This window comes from Vigna umbellata, chromosome 10, assembly GCF_029865625.1.
Source record: "Vigna umbellata cultivar VRB3 chromosome 10, Vumbellata_1.0, whole genome shotgun sequence".
Classification (NCBI taxonomy): domain Eukaryota; kingdom Viridiplantae; phylum Streptophyta; class Magnoliopsida; order Fabales; family Fabaceae; genus Vigna; species Vigna umbellata.
Genome location: NC_142174.1, coordinates 12,671,237 through 12,690,166, shown reverse-complemented (window position 1 = coordinate 12,690,166; position 18,930 = coordinate 12,671,237). Strand labels below are relative to the sequence as shown.

Genomic DNA, 18,930 nt, shown 5'->3' with positions numbered 1-18,930 from the left:
TGAGCCATGAGAATTGCAAATTTACAAAACCAATGGAGCATGAGTGTGTTCATGTTCAGGAGATTACTGAAGCTTCTGGAACTGAAGCAGCAAAAGCAGGTGCTGAGTATGACAATGCTCTAAATGAAGCAATTAGAGGTGTTCAGGATGTTGTGATGACCATCAATGAACACCTAGAAGAAGTCAGATATGAAATTGCTGCCTTTGAAGCGGAGTGATTCTTTTCGTCGACGTTTACTTAAATAATAGTGACTAACTATGATTCAAATTCAATCATTCATTTGCTCATTTGCGGGTGAATGGATAGGTCCAGACGAAAATGTCTCTGCAATCCGTGAAATGTATATAGACACCTGAAAAGAAATGCAGTTCATGAATATTGTCGGTCGCCAACAAGTTAAAATTCATTTTGACACTTCTGAGTTCTTTTGTTGCCTCAAAAGTAAGTTTCTTACTGTGACGTTGAAGCATTTCATAGTTTGTGGGAAAATCACATTTTATGTGGTTTGGGGGGATTCGCTGCAAGGCAGATCGGATCAGCTTCTTCGGTTCATTGTGGAGCATCAGGGAGATAATATCAGCGGCGAAGAGGATTTGGATAAAATAGTTGAGAGTTTTTTAGTAGCACGGAGTTGTAGTTCTAGCTCTAGAACTAGATCTGCAAGATTTCCTGATGTATTGAAATCAGAGCTAGCAGAATTGTATTCCAGTCCGACATGTTTTTTCCTTTTTGTTTGAAACCTAAAAATATATTCAACTATGCTTTGTAAATGACACGAAACATACACACATCAAAGACAAAAGTTTTCTTATTTGATTTTTCCTGTTTTCATCTCTCTTATTCCTACACTTTCCTCCTAACGTGCTCATGGCGCGCTGCTGCCTTTTCACTTCGTCATATAGCATAGTGGCTCCAATAATTGTAAAAGAAAACATACATTCTCTGTTGATAAGAAAGAACTTTGAAGGAATCTAATTAAACTTCCAAGAATTCACCATTTTAGTTACTTTTGTAAGGAAAGATTGGAGAATATATAAGCTGGTGGCATGACTAAGATTTCCACTCGTGTCTTCTGTGTTAGTATAACCGATAAATTTTCAATTTTCTTGGATAACTAACTAGTTAGTGATAGTTATATCTCATCCTCATTTCAAAATTGACTCTATAACAGTTTCTCCAATTGATTTTCTTATTAAAGCAACCTTTTTCCTATTTTATTGTTTACCATCATGTTTTACCTCCTCTGACTCTTTCTATCTGTTTACTGGCTTATAAACTAGAGAATTTTATGACTAACTATACCAAGCTTTAATTCTTGAAGTAATGCCCTTTTTTGTGAAATGAAGCATCCCGTGTTATATCCTTTTCACGTTCTTACAATTCAATGTTTGTTGAAAGTACATGTTTCATTAGCTAGGAACTATTATTTATTAGCATATAAGTAACAGAGGGAAAATTTAGCTATTTTATCTGTCTTCTAGCTCTAGAACTAGATCTGCAAGATTTCCTGATGTGTACATTAAACAAGGTGTACGAGTAATTGAACTAGATTTGTGGCCATCTAAATCTTCAACTAAAGATGGCATTAAAGTGGCATTAAAGTGGTTCATGGAAGGTGACCGGTGATGGAAGATGCGAGAGAAAAGCTAGACCGGAAGATTTTATTGTTTTGTGTTTTGAAATTGAAGAAAGAGACGAGGGAGAGAGAAAGGAAGAAAAGCTGATAAACTCTGAAAAAAAAAAGAACTGTGTCAGTCTACCGTTAGCCACGTCAACATATTTTTCACGGTGTTAGTTTTGGAGGACTAAAACCAAAGTTTCGAAAAGTATGAGGACTAAAGTGTACCTTACTTTGGAAGAGGGACGAAAACCAGAAATGGCCAATAGTTTAGGGACTAAAAACATATTTAACCCAAGCATAAAATGTCGTGAGACCAAAAAATAAGTTGCAAAGTTGTTAGAAAATTACAGTCATGAATTTAGTTTTAGTGTGAATTGGAGGATCAATCTAACGATTTGACAACATTTTTTTAATAATATTTTAATATCATGCTTTTTTTATCTTGGATCCGACTATATCGATCAAGTAGTATATATTTTAAGTTAGATCTATTAGATTATTAAGATTTAATTTAATTAACAAAGTAAATTTAATCTTTATTTAATTTAAAATTAAAAAAAAATAGTTAAAATAGTTAATAAATCCAATCTATTTTATTAAACACATAAAGTTTAACTTTATTTTCAAACTTTAAATTATTAAAAATGTTATTTAAGCAAACGTCAGACTCTATATCTTAAAAAAATATTATACCTAACAAAGTATAATATAAATCATTATTAATATCGGCTTTTAAAGACCAATTAAGACTTATAGGCGTATTTTTAGTTTATAAAATAAATACCCTAAACCCTAAAATAAAATTAAAAAAAGGGATTAAGATAAGAAATACATGGTAACCTAAATAGATTAATCAACATTCAATTCAATCGAATTTCATAAACTCTCTCCTTCCGTTTTAGTAAATTTATTTAGCTAACCTTATATGGAATTTAGATGGATTTGATTCTTTTAGGAGTTTGGTTTTTATTTGCAAATGTTTTTTTTTGTCATATATGAAATTTTTACTTTTAGTCTTTTTCATTTCATTACATGCTTTGGCGCTTTATGAAATAAAAATGGAAAACATTTAATATTTCATATTTTTACTCAAAAGTAATTTATCTGTATTTTATGCAATGTAAATGAACACAAAACAGTGTTTATTTTTACCTCTATAAGACGTAAATATTTTTTTTTATTCATATATTTAAGTTTGATTACTCCCAATGATATTTTTCTCATTAGAATGAACATGATATATGATGCATTTTTTCTTTCAACTTGTGATTTTGTATATAAAAGACTTTGTGTCACGCCCCATTAATTTTTTCTGCTGACTCACCTCTCTACTTTCATAAATGCACCTTGCCACGCTTACACCTCCATTGACACGCCCACCCTTCATTTAAAACGCACTCACGTTCACGATGCATGCATGCTGACAAGTGTCATGTTGGAACGTTCTAAAAAACGTTAATGGAAATCCAAGTGGCAGCAGGCGGTTGGACGATCGTCCTGCGTGGGGAAAGAAATGATTTTCTGGAAAACTCTTTCCTTTCTCTGTGCATTTCATCTTCTTCCTCAAATTTCTGATCTCCTAAATTCTCCATTCTCTCTCTAAAACCTTTCTTTCTTCTCTCTTTGGTAACTCACCATCCCTTGCTCCGTTCACGTTTCAGCACCGTGAGAAGCATCCCTGTACCGTGAGCTTCCCATCAAACCGATCGGTTTTGGATTCGGAAAAGGGTAAGTTTCACGTCCTCAACTACTCTTGACTTTCCACATGCAAGCTTCATTTTGAATCTGCATGCACCGTCTCTGAACCAATATTTGTTTCCTGTAATTTTAGTTGGAAGAGTTTTGGGGTTTTGAACGTTAAGGGTAGAAGAGTATACTGGAATCTTGTGTTCTTTTTGAAGAACGAAAGCACGCTGCTTAATCCGGGTAAGGGAAGCTTGTTAGAATTTAATTCACATGATCTCTGTACTGCATGCGCGTTACGTAATGTTTGAAAGTGTGATTTATGATAATTGACCTTTGAGTTTAGGAATATGATTCTGAGATGATATATGAAAATGTTGCATGTATGTACTGGGAATTATATGCTGAGTGTATGAATGGTCTGTGACGTTGTATGTGGATGATTTTGATAGTTGAATGTTAGTATATGATGTTGATTAAAAGCATGAGAAGCATGGAAAAATACTAGGTTAAGATTGATTTAATGCATGAAAGTTTATACTGGAAAATGAGTTACTGTAAAAGAAGATTTATGTGAAAAGTGCATGAAATTGAACGTTCGTATCGATACGGTCATTGACCGTTCGGTATTATCAGTGAATTCTTGTGTTAGTCGGACCCTTTCATTTGGAAAGGACTCCCTTTGAGAACGAACGCCCTCTTATATAGTTTTACGTTGTGCTTTCGGTCATACGTAAACATCACGAGTGTTGTGTGAGAATTGAGAAGTCTGAGAATATCCCTTTGAACTTTTAGTCAAATTATTAAAACATAAACTTTAATTATCTCATCTTATATAAATCCCAATTTCTATGATTTTGAATTCAGCTAAGAGCCTTAACCTAAAAACGTACGTCCTAAGTGGCGTTCGGTCTTAGACCGAACGTTCGTTCAAAAAGGCAAATGATTAGTAGCGCTCGTTCTTATGTCGAGCGTTCTTCCTTGGTAGCGTTCGACCTTATGTCGAGCGTTCGTTCGTGATAGCACTCGTTCTTTTGTCGAGCGTTCGTATTTGATAGCGTTCGACCCTTGTCGAGCGTACATCCTTAATAGCGTTCGGCCTCTGTCGAGCGTTAGTTTTTAATAGCTTTCGGCCCTTGTCGAGCGTTGGTCTTTAAATAGCGTTCGTCCTGATCTTTAAATAGCGTTCGTTCTGATCTCAAATAGCGTTCGTCCAAACAGTGATTTAACGTTCGTCTTTTATGGAAGTGTAATTAAGAATGAAAATGTGATGTTGAGGGAAGTATAAATTGTGCGAACCATATATGAATTGATATTATGATTTTGGAATTTGAACGAGCGTTCCAGGGTGGAACGACTCTTGACTGGATATTGATATTTGTAGTATGAACGTGGTAAGCTTAGATGGTGATCCATCCTGATATTCCGTGAGTGCTCGTTCTCAAGTAGAGATGAGTAGGTCATGCGTGGGAATGGCAGGAGGTCTAGACCATAACTGTAACTTGGCAAAAAGACTAACCTCAGGTGGATACTGATGAGCATTCCAGTTAACCCACCTGAGTGCATGGACGCCTTAGCTACACAGGTTTCATACAGTCCGGACAGTCGGTCTAGTATCATGATTTTTGGGTTGAGTTAATATATGATTTGAATGCATGTGGTATGAATAAATTGATAAGTTTGTTATGTATGAACTGTATGTTTGACTTGAATTAAATTCAATAAGCTTACCCTTGCAATTCCTTTGTGTTGTCTCGTCTATGTATATTCCGTCTTGTCGAATGCAATGATCATCCGTGTGGATGTGAGCAGATGGGGAGGCGTTACTTGAAGAAACGCTGGTAGAAGAAAATTTGGAGGACGCCAACCTCGTAGAAGTGGAAGTAAAGGCCGAACAGTAGAGGCGTTCGGTTGTTAGTTAGGTTAGCGAGCGGCTGTGAGCGAGCGCTCTTTTATCGTTTGTTGTAGATTGACGTTCGGTATTTATTTTGTAAACCGTTCGTCCTTATTTTTGTAAACGCTCGTTAATTTTTTATATATAACAGGCCGTTCGGCCATTTGTTTAATCTGTTCCTTTATGTTTAAAACTGTTTTGGATTATTAATACGTGTAATTATTCTAAGTATATAGTTGATGACTGTATAATTTTGGGATGTTACATTATTGGTATCAGAGCAGTTTTGTTCTAATAAAGGACACTGTAGGGTTATGAGTGCACTGTGTTTTGCTGTGTGCTTATTGCATGTTTAATGAGTTATCACTATTTTAACTCTTAGACATTACTAACGTTCGTTTGTTTTCTCTGTATCCAGAGAAAAAAAAAATGGCACCTAGATTGCCTCCTCCTCCTCAACCGAATGAGTCCGAGACGTCCAGCAATGCTAGATTGTTGGAAACCGTGGTGGAAAGATTGCATCAACAGAACACCACGTTGCTGGAGCAAAACGCCACCCTGATGCAGCAAAACCAAGCTGCTATGCAAGGTTTGGAGGCCTCGCGTGTCAACTCTGAAAACACGCAAAGGCAGTTGATGGAGATCTTGGCTGCAACTAGAGGTGCGCCTGGAGCATCTTCTTCCAACGCTGCCCCGCCTACTGCCGAATGGAGCTTGGAGAGTTTCCTCCAACACCATCCTGCTAAATTCAATGGGAAGGGTCTCCCAGACGAAGCGGATCAGTGGTTGAGGGATATAGAGAAGATCTTTAATGCTAAACGATGCCCTGATGAGAACAGGTTGGCGTACGCTGAGTATTTACTGACTGGAGAAGCGAGCCATTGGTGGTCGAGCGCTAGGGCTATTCTTACGGACGCGCAGCAACCGATCACCTGGGAAGTATTTAGAAACAAATTTTATGAGGAATACTTCCCTGACAGCGTGCGGTTTGCAAAGGAGGTGGAATTCCTACAATTGGTTCAAGGAAATATGTCCGTCTCGGAGTACACCAACAAATTCAAACATCTCGTCAGGTTCAATACTATGGCCACAAGTGAAGTGTGGCAGTGTAAAAAATTCGAGAATGGATTAAGGAGTGATCTCAAGGTGTTGATTTCCAGTCTATGTATCCGGACGTTCCCAGCCATGGTTGAAAGGGCTAAAGTACTTGAGAAAAATATGGCAGAGGTGGAACAACATAAGAAACAACAGGCGTCGAGAGGACCAGTTATGTCGAGACCTAATGTAAATCGGAACCGGACCCCATACGCTCGTCCAGCCCAGTCGAGTGGTTCACAAACTATGGTAGTTGCTGGACAAGCAAATCAACAAGGGCCGGTCAGATGTTTTCAGTGCGGAGGACCTCACTTTAGATCATCATGCCCTCAATTGGTTGGAGGGAAATATTGCACTCGTTGTAGAAGAAACGGTCACCTGGAGAACGAGTGTAATATGGGCGGACGTGCAGTGATGAGGCCGCCGAACGCTGGAAGGACTCAGCAAGGAAGAGGTGGACGAGCCCAAGCTGTAGGGCGAGTATATGCGATAACTGGGGCAGAAGCAGCGAGCTCAGGTACGCTCGTTACTGGTACCTGCTTAGTTCATGGAATTCCTTGCTGTGTGTTGTATGATTCTGGGGCAACACACTCCTTCATCTCGAAGGCGTGCGTTGATAAGTTGGGGTTAACCGAGAGTGAGATGCAGTTCGACTTAGTGGTGTCAACCCCAGCTGCTGGAGAGGTTAGGACGTCTACCATGTGCGTTAGATGTTCTGTTGAAGTAGAGGGGCGTAGATACAAGGTAAACTTGATATGTTTGCCTCTCAAGGACTTAGAAGTGATTCTGGGAATGGATTGGCTGAATACCAATCGCATCCTCATAGATTGTGGGGCTAAGGAGTTGATTTTTCCTGAGGAATGTGAAGAAGAGTTAGGAGTGACGCTCAGTCAAGTTAAAGAAGATATCATGGAGGGCGCCAGTTGCTTCTTGATCATGACGCATGAAGACCGAGAGTTGGCGGATAAGAGTTGTGAACGTTCGTTCAATAAGTATGCTGAAGGACGAACGGTTGTGGGCGAATTCTCGGATGTTTTCCCGGATGAAGTGCCTGGTTTGCCTCCCGTTCGTGAAGTTGAATTTACCATAGATTTGGTAACTACTGCGGCCCCTATATCCGTTCAACCGTATAGAATGGCACCCGCTGAATTGGTGGAGCTTAAAAAGCAAATAGAAGAGTTGATGGACAAGAGGTTCATCCGTCCAAGCGTGTCACCTTGGGGAGCGCCCGTGTTATTGGTGAAGAAGAAGGATGGCAGCTCTCGGCTTTGTATTGATTACCGTCAGTTAAATAAGCTGACCATCAAGAATAAATACCCACTGCCTCGCATTGACGATCTACTGGACCAGTTGCATGGAGCGAGCGTTTTCTCTAAGATAGACTTGAGGTCAGGCTATCACCAGATTCGGGTCAAGGAAGGAGACATCCAGAAGACAGCCTTCCGTTCGCGTTATGGACATTATGAGTACGTGGTCATGCCGTTCGGTGTGACGAACGCTCCAGCAGTCTTCATGGACTATATGAACCGCATCTTCAGGCCGTATTTGGACAAGTTCGTGGTGGTGTTTATTGATGATATTCTCATCTACTCCAAGAGTTGTGAAGAGCATGAGGAACACTTAAGGGTGGTACTTGGAGTGTTGAGAGAGAAGGAGCTGTATGCCAAGTTATCTAAATGCGAATTCTGGATGAAGGAAGTGCAGTTCTTGGGTCATGTGGTGTCCGCGGGTGGAATTTCAGTTGATCCGGCCAAGGTACGAGCGGTCTTAGAATGGGAGCGTCCACGCTCGGTTACAGAAGTTAGAAGCTTTGTAGGGCTCGCGGGCTACTATAGGCGTTTTATAGAAGGATTTTCTAAGATAGTAGCACCGTTAACCCAGCTGACCAGGAAGGATCACCCGTTCGCTTGGACCGATCGGTGTGAATCTAGTTTTCAAGAGCTGAAGCAGAAGCTGACGAGCGCTCCAGTATTGGTAATTCCGGACACCGCCAAACCTTTCGAAGTTTACTGTGACGCATCTCACCAAGGTTTGGGGTGCGTTCTTATGCAAGAGAAACGAGCAGTGGCGTATGCCTCACGGCAATTGAAAATACATGAGAAGAATTACCCAACGCACGACCTAGAGCTAGCAGCAGTCGTCTTTGCTCTAAAGATTTGGAGACACTACTTGTATGGATCCGTCTTCCAAGTCTTTAGTGATCATAAGAGCCTCAAGTACCTCTTTGATCAAAAAGAATTGAATATGAGACAGCGGAGGTGGCTTGAGTTCCTAAAGGATTATGAGTTCGAGTTGCTTTATCATCCTGGTAAAGCGAACGTTGTGGCGGATGCTCTAAGTAGAAAGGCGGTTCATGTCTCGGTAATGATGGTGAAAGAGCTAAGTTTGGTGGAGAGTTTCCGAGACCTAAGGTTACAGTTCGAGCTGGGAACGAACGTTATCAAATGCTGTAACCTTAGTATTTCGAGCAGCGTGTTTGATCGTATCTGGATGAAACAACGAGAGGACGAAGAATTGGTGAAAATTTTTAGTGCGCTAGGTACGGATCAAGCCAAACATTTTAACGCTGGAACGGACGGCATGTTACGTTACATGGGACGTACGTGCATTCCGAATGATGGCGAGCTGAAGAGAATTATCTTAGAAGAAGGCCATCACAGCCGTCTTAGCATGCATCCAGGCATGACTAAGATGTATCACGATCTCAAACAGTCGTTCTGGTGGCCAGGGATGAAGAATGACGTTGCACGTTTTGTGGCATCATGCCTAACATGTCAACGTGCTAAAGCTGAATATCAAAGACCGGGTGGTTTACTACAACCTTTGGAGATTCCCGAATGGAAGTGGGACAGCATTTCAATGGACTTCGTGACTCACTTGCCTCGCACGGTCAAGAATCACGATTCCATTTGGGTAGTAGTGGATCGTCTAACCAAAAGTGCTCACTTCCTAGCGGTCAACTTGAAGATGTCCATGACCAACTTGGCCAAGCTCTACATCAAAGAGATCGTTCGTCTGCATGGAGTGCCGTCCAGCATCATCTCTGACCGAGACACAAGGTTCACCTCTCGGTTTTGGCAGTCGTTGCAAAGCGAGCTGGGCAGCAAACTCCAAATGAGTTCTGCTTATCATCCTCAGACGGACGGTCAATCCGAGAGGACAATCCAGACACTCGAGGATTTATTAAGGACGTGCGTACTCGATCACATGGGCGTTTGGGATGAGGTACTACCGTTAATAGAGTTCACCTACAACAACAGCTTCCAGTCGAGTATTGGAATGGCTCCTTTTGAAGCCCTATACGGACGCAAATGTCGCACGCCACTTTGTTGGTTTCAAGAAGGAGAACACATATTGACTGGACCAGAGCTCGTTCAACAGACAACGGATAAGGTGAAATTGATACAAGAAAGATTGAGAACGTCCAGAAGCAGGCAGAAGTCATACGCCGATAGGAGAAGACGACCACTGGAGTTCAAAGCTGGCGATCATGTTTTTCTCAGGATGAATCCAACTACTGGAGTGGGCAGAGCGTTGCGTTCAAAGAAATTATCTCCTAAATTCGTGGGACCTTATCAGATTTTGAAAAGGATTGGACCTGTTGCATACGAGCTAGCCCTACCTCCACAATTGTCCAACCTTCATCCGGTATTTCACGTGTCTCAACTCCGGAAGTACGTATCTGATCCCTCGCACATATTGGAGCTGGAGAACGTTCGTCTTCGACAAGACCGAGCGATAGAAATGAAGCCGATACGCATTGAAGACGAACGCTCTAAATTATACAAAGGGAAGGACGTTCGACTGGTGAAAGTGTTGTGGGACGACAAGACTGGCGATTCTACGTGGGAAGTTGAAGATGCCATGAAGGACTTATACCCTCATTTATTCCCTGGTAAGTCTTCAATTTTCGAGGACGAAAATTTTTGTAGTTAGGGAGATTGTCACGCCCCATTAATTTTTTCTGCTGACTCACCTCTCTACTTTCATAAATGCACCTTGCCACGCTTACACCTCCATTGACACGCCCACCCTTCATTTAAAACGCACTCACGTTCACGATGCATGCATGCTGACAAGTGTCATGTTGGAACGTTCTAAAAAAACGTTAATGGAAATCCAAGTGGCAGCAGGCGGTTGGACGATCGTCCTGCGTGGGGAAAGAAATGATTTTCTGGAAAACTCTTTCCTTTCTCTGTGCATTTCATCTTCTTCCTCAAATTTCTGATCTCCTAAATTCTCCATTCTCTCTCTAAAACCTTTCTTTCTTCTCTCTTTGGTAACTCACCATCCCTTGCTCCGTTCACGTTTCAGCACCGTGAGAAGCATCCCTGTACCGTGAGCTTCCCATCAAACCGATCGGTTTTGGATTCGGAAAAGGGTAAGTTTCACGTCCTCAACTACTCTTGACTTTCCACATGCAAGCTTCATTTTGAATCTGCATGCACCGTCTCTGAACCAATATTTGTTTCCTGTAATTTTAGTTGGAAGAGTTTTGGGGTTTTGAACGTTAAGGGTAGAAGAGTATACTGGAATCTTGTGTTCTTTTTGAAGAACGAAAGCACGCTGCTTAATCCGGGTAAGGGAAGCTTGTTAGAATTTAATTCACATGATCTCTGTACTGCATGCGCGTTACGTAATGTTTGAAAGTGTGATTTATGATAATTGACTTTTGAGTTTAGGAATATGATTCTGAGATGATATATGAAAATGTTGCATGTATGTACTGGGAATTATATGCTGAGTGTATGAATGGTCTGTGACGTTGTATGTGGATGATTTTGATAGTTGAATGTTAGTATATGATGTTGATTAAAAGCATGAGAAGCATGGAAAAATACTAGGTTAAGATTGATTTAATGCATGAAAGTTTATACTGGAAAATGAGTTACTGTAAAAGAAGATTTATGTGAAAAGTGCATGAAATTGAACGTTCGTATCGATACGGTCATTGACCGTTCGGTATTATCAGTGAATTCTTGTGTTAGTCGGACCCTTTCATTTGGAAAGGACTCCCTTTGAGAACGAACGCCCTCTTATATAGTTTTACGTTGTGCTTTCGGTCATACGTAAACATCACGAGTGTTGTGTGAGAATTGAGAAGTCTGAGAATATCCCTTTGAACTTTTAGTCAAATTATTAAAACATAAACTTTAATTATCTCATCTTATATAAATCCCAATTTCTATGATTTTGAATTCAGCTAAGAGCCTTAACCTAAAAACGTACGTCCTAAGTGGCGTTCGGTCTTAGACCGAACGTTCGTTCAAAAAGGCAAATGATTAGTAGCGCTCGTTCTTATGTCGAGCGTTCTTCCTTGGTAGCGTTCGACCTTATGTCGAGCGTTCGTTCGTGATAGCACTCGTTCTTTTGTCGAGCGTTCGTATTTGATAGCGTTCGACCCTTGTCGAGCGTACATCCTTAATAGCGTTCGGCCTCTGTCGAGCGTTAGTCTTTAATAGCTTTCGGCCCTTGTCGAGCGTTGGTCTTTAAATAGCGTTCGTCCTGATCTTTAAATAGCGTTCGTTCTGATCTCAAATAGCGTTCGTCCAAACAGTGATTTAACGTTCGTCTTTTATGGAAGTGTAATTAAGAATGAAAATGTGATGTTGAGGGAAGTATAAATTGTGCGAACCATATATGAATTGATATTATGATTTTGGAATTTGAACGAGCGTTCCAGGGTGGAACGACTCTTGACTGGATATTGATATTTGTAGTATGAACGTGGTAAGCTTAGATGGTGATCCATCCTGATATTCCGTGAGTGCTCGTTCTCAAGTAGAGATGAGTAGGTCATGCGTGGGAATGGCAGGAGGTCTAGACCATAACTGTAACTTGGCAAAAAGACTAACCTCAGGTGGATACTGATGAGCATTCCAGTTAACCCACCTGAGTGCATGGACGCCTTAGCTACACAGGTTTCATACAGTCCGGACAGTCGGTCTAGTATCATGATTTTTGGGTTGAGTTAATATATGATTTGAATGCATGTGGTATGAATAAATTGATAAGTTTGTTATGTATGAACTGTATGTTTGACTTGAATTAAATTCAATAAGCTTACCCTTGCAATTCCTTTGTGTTGTCTCGTCTATGTATATTCCGTCTTGTCGAATGCAATGATCATCCGTGTGGATGTGAGCAGATGGGGAGGCGTTACTTGAAGAAACGCTGGTAGAAGAAAATTTGGAGGACGCCAACCTCGTAGAAGTGGAAGTAAAGGCCGAACAGTAGAGGCGTTCGGTTGTTAGTTAGGTTAGCGAGCGGCTGTGAGCGAGCGCTCTTTTATCGTTTGTTGTAGATTGACGTTCGGTATTTATTTTGTAAACCGTTCGTCCTTATTTTTGTAAACGCTCGTTAATTTTTTATATATAACAGGCCGTTCGGCCATTTGTTTAATCTGTTCCTTTATGTTTAAAACTGTTTTGGATTATTAATACGTGTAATTATTCTAAGTATATAGTTGATGACTGTATAATTTTGGGATGTTACACTTTGTCACGAGTTAATGATAAACTTTTTATAGATTACTATAACATATACTGTTAAGTGAAATGATATTTTTAAATGTATAAAAACAAACATTTTCAATTAGAGGGCCATGAATCAACATCAATAATACTTTAATTTCTTTAATTAAGCATAGTCCTCCTCGTGAAGAGCTTACCTTATTGAAATAGTTTATTTTATGAATATCATATTTTTCTTGTTATCATCCATACCCCACTTTCTGAATCATACAAAACTGTGCCATTTATTTATTCACTCACAGGAAAAATCTGACAAGGCTTCAATAAGGTTCATTGGTTAAGATTAATTTGAATGCAATCATCAATATGGATGACACCAATTAAATTTTACAAAAGCAAATCATGATCTTCTTGAATGAAATGGTAAGAATATGACATTGCATCCATCCACGTATTCATGACACCGCAAACGTATTTGATATGTAAACCTTTCACTCACAACAAACAATTTTACATGTTACGTACTCTCGCCGAAACCACACCATCTTGATGTAATCTTTTTCCCTTCTTCCGTTTCAATGCAATTAAATTGCTTAGTTTCTTCTCCCGGGTTGCACACCACATGTTTGATAAAAAAAATATCACTGGTGAATTGGCACATTAAACATATCTAGGACAAGAAATTTTAACCTTTCTGTCAAAATTTGTCATCCTTTGAAGTTAGTATATTTAATTTTGTGTGAATGATACTGAAAAGATTTATAATAATATGATATCTGGGCAGCAATAATTGAGAAAAATGATAATTAATTTGAGGGAGGATCGTGGAAAAAGTGGAGCGTGATCACATGTGGTGATAATCCGATAATGGTGTCTGTGTAGTATCCATACGAGTCAGTGCCATAACCACTCGGTATTATCATCATATAATAGCAAAACAAAATACTTGCTCCATGGATAGATACATAGACCTAAGAGCCAATCTGTTTTTGAACACGTATTGAATTTAGATTCTATTCTATTAAAAGCACCCACCCTCTTCTCTTCTCTGTTTGGCTAACAATTTCTTTTCAATTTGTTTTCCATATCTTTCCTAATTAATTACACAATACTTAATCAGCATCTTGAAGACTAAGATTTTTGAAATGAGAAGCTTTCAAACTTGTGTGTTTGTCCACCTTTATTTAAAATAATGATAACAGTAGTTTTTAATACACGACTTCACATCAAATGAGATGCCGAGGCTTGTCCAAATTCTCTTGTTTGGCCGAATAGTATTTTTTTTTCTTTTACATTTAGCAATGATGCTAATTTGATTTTTAAGATTGTATTTTTTTTTTCAAATCTTGGAAGTTGAAACTGAGGATTGTTTTTGTCATTTTCCTATTGACTTTGAACTACATGAATGCTTGGATAATAGTAAATTTGAATAATCTATGCTAAAAAGAGGATCGAGGCATGAAAAAATGAAAGAGAAATTTCATGAAAATCACTTGAACTGCCACTGTTTGTAATAATGACTTACCAGTCTCCGTGCTAATGTGTGCACCACTTTAACCTACTTTAATTGAAAGGTTGGATTTAGGTAGAAGAAAAAAAAGAAGAAGCAGGGATTAGTCATATTATATACTGCAAAAGACAATAAAGAGACTTAAAAGATATTTTAAATCAAGGGTTACCGAAATCAATTTGTGTGAGGAATCATGAACCATTATATTTACTGCATTTTTTAAGTGTTAAAAAAGATAACATATTTTTGAAAAGAGATTTGAGAAGAATTATGTTATGATGGGGTCAGTGTTTTCTGGACAAGTACTCCCAACTCACATGGGCCTTTTTATGTAGTGTTTTGGGCTTTTCTGCTGATGTTAATATCTCGATAAATGCCCAGTTTGTGCACTAAACGACAAGGGAATACTGGTGTTAGCTTTATGACCGTTAAATTAAACTGTTGGAAAGTAAGCTTGATTTTTTGAAATTACATACTTTTCTCTTCAAAGCAAACCATTTATTTTGTAAGAACCAAATCTTAAAATATCACGTCTCTTACTCTATCAGTTCTGCCATTTCCTTTTCATGTTCAACTTTTCCTCTCTTTTTTTTGGCTAATATGCAACGAAGAGATATTTCATACAATTATTGTACTGTTGACAAAAATGAAAAATCTAAATTTAAAAAAGAGGGATGTTATTTCATGATTAAATTTAAAAAAAAAACTTTGTACAGACTAATTAACTTTTGATCTTAACCAATTGCAGAGCTAGAAAGTACAATTTGCACTGTCAGGGTAAAACCTCTTTGACAATACCAAGTAACAATGTTATAAAAAAAAAGTTTGCATTTAAAGTTAAGAAAATGGTTGGCAGAGATCATGACAAGAAAGTGGTCGTATCTATCCCATGTGGCGATTCCAAATTTCAGAGTGGTTGTGCAGGAGAAGGTGGAAGAGTTGAAATAAAAATAGTTTTAGTAAAACAATGTGTATTTCAAGAAAAAAAAATGGATTTAGTCTTGAAAATGAAAAGATCTACATATATAGAATTTAAACATAAACTATAAATTGAGAGATGAAAAATGAAAATTCATAGGTTTAAAGTGAAAAAAAAATATATATATTTGGTGTGTACTGTACTCTTTCCACCGGACAGTGGAGTCCATGAAATGTGGACAGCCATTTGAGACCGTTCAGAAATCAATTCGTTCCCTTCCCACAACCAAAAACCATATCCCATAATTCAATTAAATTTGTGTGCCCTTGTAATGTAGTGCTTGGAACCTGAAAGTGTTCCTCACTCTTCAAACCAAACCAAATTTCAATTATCACACCTCAACGCTCCCCAAGAAAAAAAAATTAGTTAGCATCCTATTCGTGTCATGGTGTCAAATTAACGAAACTTTTTCTAATTGTGCAAGATTCTGACATTTAAATGGAGACAACAGCACATAGACACTCTGAATTTGGAAAGACATCACCTAGGCAATTAAATTGACTGTGCTCTATTGAAGAAATATAAAATTCAAGGAGGGTTAATAATTTTAAAAAAGAAAACAAAAATGAGTCACCCAATTCTTAATTCTCTTTTCAATCATGTACAACAACAAAGAAAAAAAATCCCCCTTGGATTCGTTAAAAAGATAGTAACTAGAGAGAGAGTGGAAAAAAATAAATAAAATATTTGATTTTTTTTTCTTATAATTATTACTATTATTGTTTAAGGAGATATTGATTTGGGTGTGTTTAGTTGGGAGAGGCATGTGAATTGGTCCTGAAATTAAGAAAGATAGACTTGAACGGTTGAATTTTTAACGGTGAGGCAAACTGGACACGCCCGAAAATGCGTGTTGCACTGAGCGCAGATGCACAGGTGTCGACACGGCAAAACCACCACAGAAGCCACCCGTTTTGCGCAACCTCTGCATTTCGGACCAACTCGCTCCGGGTCAACACATGCTGACTCGGCATCCTCCGCCTCGCCCCCGGCACATGACAGCCCTCCTCCGCCGTCTTCGCCACTCATCATGGCCTGCTGCAGCTGCGCCTGCAACGATGCCGCAGTTGCTTCCTGCGCCTTCGCCTTGGCCTGCCAAAGCTGCGTCTCCACGCCAAGCTGTGCCGCGCGTGCCTCCAGCTCCGCGTTGCGTCTAGTCGCTTTCTCCACTTCTGCCTCCTTCTCCCTCAGCCGCCGCAACACCGATTCCTCCGTTACCCTTAGCAGTGCCCGATAATGCCTCTTCCTCTTCTCCGTCAATGCCCGTCGCAATTGCTCGCCCTTTAAATTAACAATATTGATAAAATAACATTTTTTTTTAATCACGACCTCCATTGTTAACAGTACAAGCATGTAAAGGTACCTGAACTTGAAGGAATCGGTCGATCTCATCGTGCTGTTGTTTGATTTGCAAGGTCAAACCATCGGGTAATAGAGATAGAAAAGAAGAGGAGTGACAGCCATGATTTTGCTGTTGCTGCTGATGTAATTGTTGGTCACCAAAGGATAAGCCCAGTCCTGTGGAGACTACATTTTGATTATGAAGTTGAGTGAGGTCTACGAACTGTGGAGATTGTGATTGTGATTGTAAAGAGAAGGAATTGACAAGGTTTGGCGCAATGGCCTTAGCTGCTGCTGCTGCTGTTTCTCTTCCTCTCTTTCGAGAATTACTACCTGTTTCATGAATCATTCAAACAGGTGATTCTTCAATAGTTTAATAAGAACAACTACATGCATAAGTGTTGGACAGAACAGAGGAAAAATAAAAAAAGTACCTCCGTTATTGAATAACATAGGAGATTGATTATGATCAAGGAGTTCCCCTGCCAAAGAATAGTCATGTGGTGGTTCTTTTCCGCTGTTCCAAATACATGAATGATAATAACAGTAATGAGAAAAGAATGATTGTCATGTGCAAAAGAAAAGAAGGTGGAAGGATGGAAAAATTGAAACGGGAAAGAAGATGCAAACCTGCAGTTTAGAAAGAGTACATTGGAGGGATACTGAGCTTGAACAGCCATGATGGTTTGAGAGAATGTGAAGGTGAAGGGAAATGCAGAAGTGAGAGAGAGAGAGAAGAAAGCAATAATAATGAGAAACACAGAAGAAAAATGAGAGAAATAAAGACGGGAAGGCCTATAAGGCGGAGTGTTCAATAAGAGGATGGACCAAAAGCAAAAATATATATAAAAAAAAAAAAATGAAAGGAGATGAGAAGGAATCAAAAGAGAATGGAAGAAACGGTATCTCTTGAGAAAAGGGCCAGCAAAGGCAACAGCAGAAGCAGCACCATCTTCAGAGAGTGGTAGTAGAAAGAGGTGGGGAAGCGATAGATGCGTTTGAAGCGAATGAGTCCAACAAATAAACACCTTATTTCTTTGCTTCCCTTCCTCGCCTCCGGTTTATGTTTACTTGCCTTTTCTTCACACCTAGTCTCCCCTTTCCTATTATTACTTTCCCTAATTTAGTCTCTTTTTTTATTTCACCAAATCCTCATCAACAATAATTAACCTTTCATCACAATATTTACTAATAATAACACCACTCATACCATTCCACCATTCTGCCTCTGCAATTCTTTTCACCTTTCCTTTCTTCATACCCTTCCACTTTCTTCAAAAAATAGCCATATGCTTAAGCTAAACTATTCGTTACTCCTTTCTCTTTATTATTTCATTTTCAGACGTGTCGGAACTTTTCAAAATATATGCCACACGCTCCTTCCAAACAACATATCTTTCAATTTTACTATTTATAGAACATGCTGTTACATTTTTATGGATATCTTTATTATTTTTTATATATTAATCCACTGATTATCATATCTTTTAAGACCATTATTTCTTATTTATCTGTAAGATTTCTTACTTTATATATACTCATTCTAAAATGGCATCTCCTTGCAATGTTTGGAGAGGATTTAGTATTTATTGTTATGTTAATATTTTTTTATAAAATATTTATTAACAAGTTTTAAATAATACCGGATGCATATATATATATACATAATTGGTTGAAAAATAGTAGTAAAACAATTGATTTTATGATTTTGATGTGCATGTATGTATGATGTTGTGTGAACAGCAGAGAAATAACTTTAGTCTTGTAATTTTCTTTCATCAAATCACATTCTTCTCTGTAACATTTTTTGCTACATTCCAATGAAAAAACTCCTCTTCCTTGTCTTTAATATATATCAAGATTCTCTTTGTTTCTTATTCAACTAAGTTAATTTTCGCTCATTAAATATATTTACTTTTTATATTTCTACGGTGTCTCGTTGTTAAATTAATATCACTCATTGGACTTATTTAAATATAAATAATCAGTATGAAATTCATATTTACAAATAGAAGGATAAGTCTTCTAACAGCTAAATTTGTTTTAAGTATCCGAGTTGATCATCACTAAATATAAAAATAAGTAGATATAAATAAATAAAAAGCTAGTGCTGATCAAACATGCACATAAATTTATTTGATGATATATTTATTAAGTTTCATGTGAGGTCAGATGTAATAGCAAAATTGATTTAAAAGACCGGAGAAAAAAATTATAAAAATACTACAATTATTTAGTCTTTGATTAACTTTTTCAATGTTAATTTTATTAAGATTTCAGGTGTGACGATTTCAAACATTATTATTTGAAAGCTGTCCCATCCTTTAAAAAAA

General features: G+C 38.3%; 2 protein-coding genes across 2 annotated transcripts; one reads left to right on the top strand and one right to left on the bottom strand.

Annotated features, from left to right (window-relative positions):
- Nucleotides 1–363: 363 nt before the first annotated feature.
- On the top strand, nt 364–10,984 carry LOC124848954 (uncharacterized). The gene is made up of 9 exons (XM_088099977.1): nt 364–701; nt 1,483–1,616; nt 5,861–6,819; nt 6,901–7,487; nt 7,833–8,049; nt 8,548–8,833; nt 9,023–9,303; nt 9,433–10,189; nt 10,977–10,984. Exons 1-9 carry the CDS (start codon nt 364–366, stop codon nt 10,982–10,984), a joined length of 3,567 nt encoding a protein of 1,188 aa, XP_087956103.1.
- Nucleotides 10,985–15,780: 4,796 nt separating this feature from the next.
- On the bottom strand, nt 15,781–17,893 carry LOC148191943 (BOI-related E3 ubiquitin-protein ligase 1-like). The gene is made up of 4 exons (XM_088100071.1): nt 17,228–17,893; nt 17,032–17,114; nt 16,620–16,930; nt 15,781–16,537 (listed from the first exon to the last, which is right to left on the bottom strand). The coding sequence occupies exons 1-4, from the start codon at nt 17,275–17,277 to the stop codon at nt 16,040–16,042; spliced, it is 942 nt and encodes a 313-aa protein (XP_087956197.1). The 5' UTR covers nt 17,278–17,893; the 3' UTR covers nt 15,781–16,039.
- Between the last annotated feature and the right edge of the window lie 1,037 nt (nt 17,894–18,930).

Coding starts and splice junctions, on each gene's coding strand:
- LOC124848954 (XM_088099977.1), top strand. CDS start 364: ATGCAGTTCATGAATATTGTCGGTCGCCAACAAGTTAAAATTCATTTT. Junction 7,488..7,832: donor GAAGAGTTGATGGACAAGAG/GTTCATCCGTCC, acceptor CCGCATCTTCAG/GCCGTATTTGGACAAGTTCG. Junction 9,304..9,432: donor AGCTCTACATCAAAGAGATC/GTTCGTCTGCAT, acceptor TATCATCCTCAG/ACGGACGGTCAATCCGAGAG.
- LOC148191943 (XM_088100071.1), bottom strand. CDS start 17,277: ATGGCTGTTCAAGCTCAGTATCCCTCCAATGTACTCTTTCTAAACTGC. Junction 17,115..17,227: donor GTACTCTTTCTAAACTGCAG/GTTTGCATCTTC, acceptor TATTTGGAACAG/CGGAAAAGAACCACCACATG. Junction 16,931..17,031: donor TATGTTATTCAATAACGGAG/GTACTTTTTTTA, acceptor TTCATGAAACAG/GTAGTAATTCTCGAAAGAGA.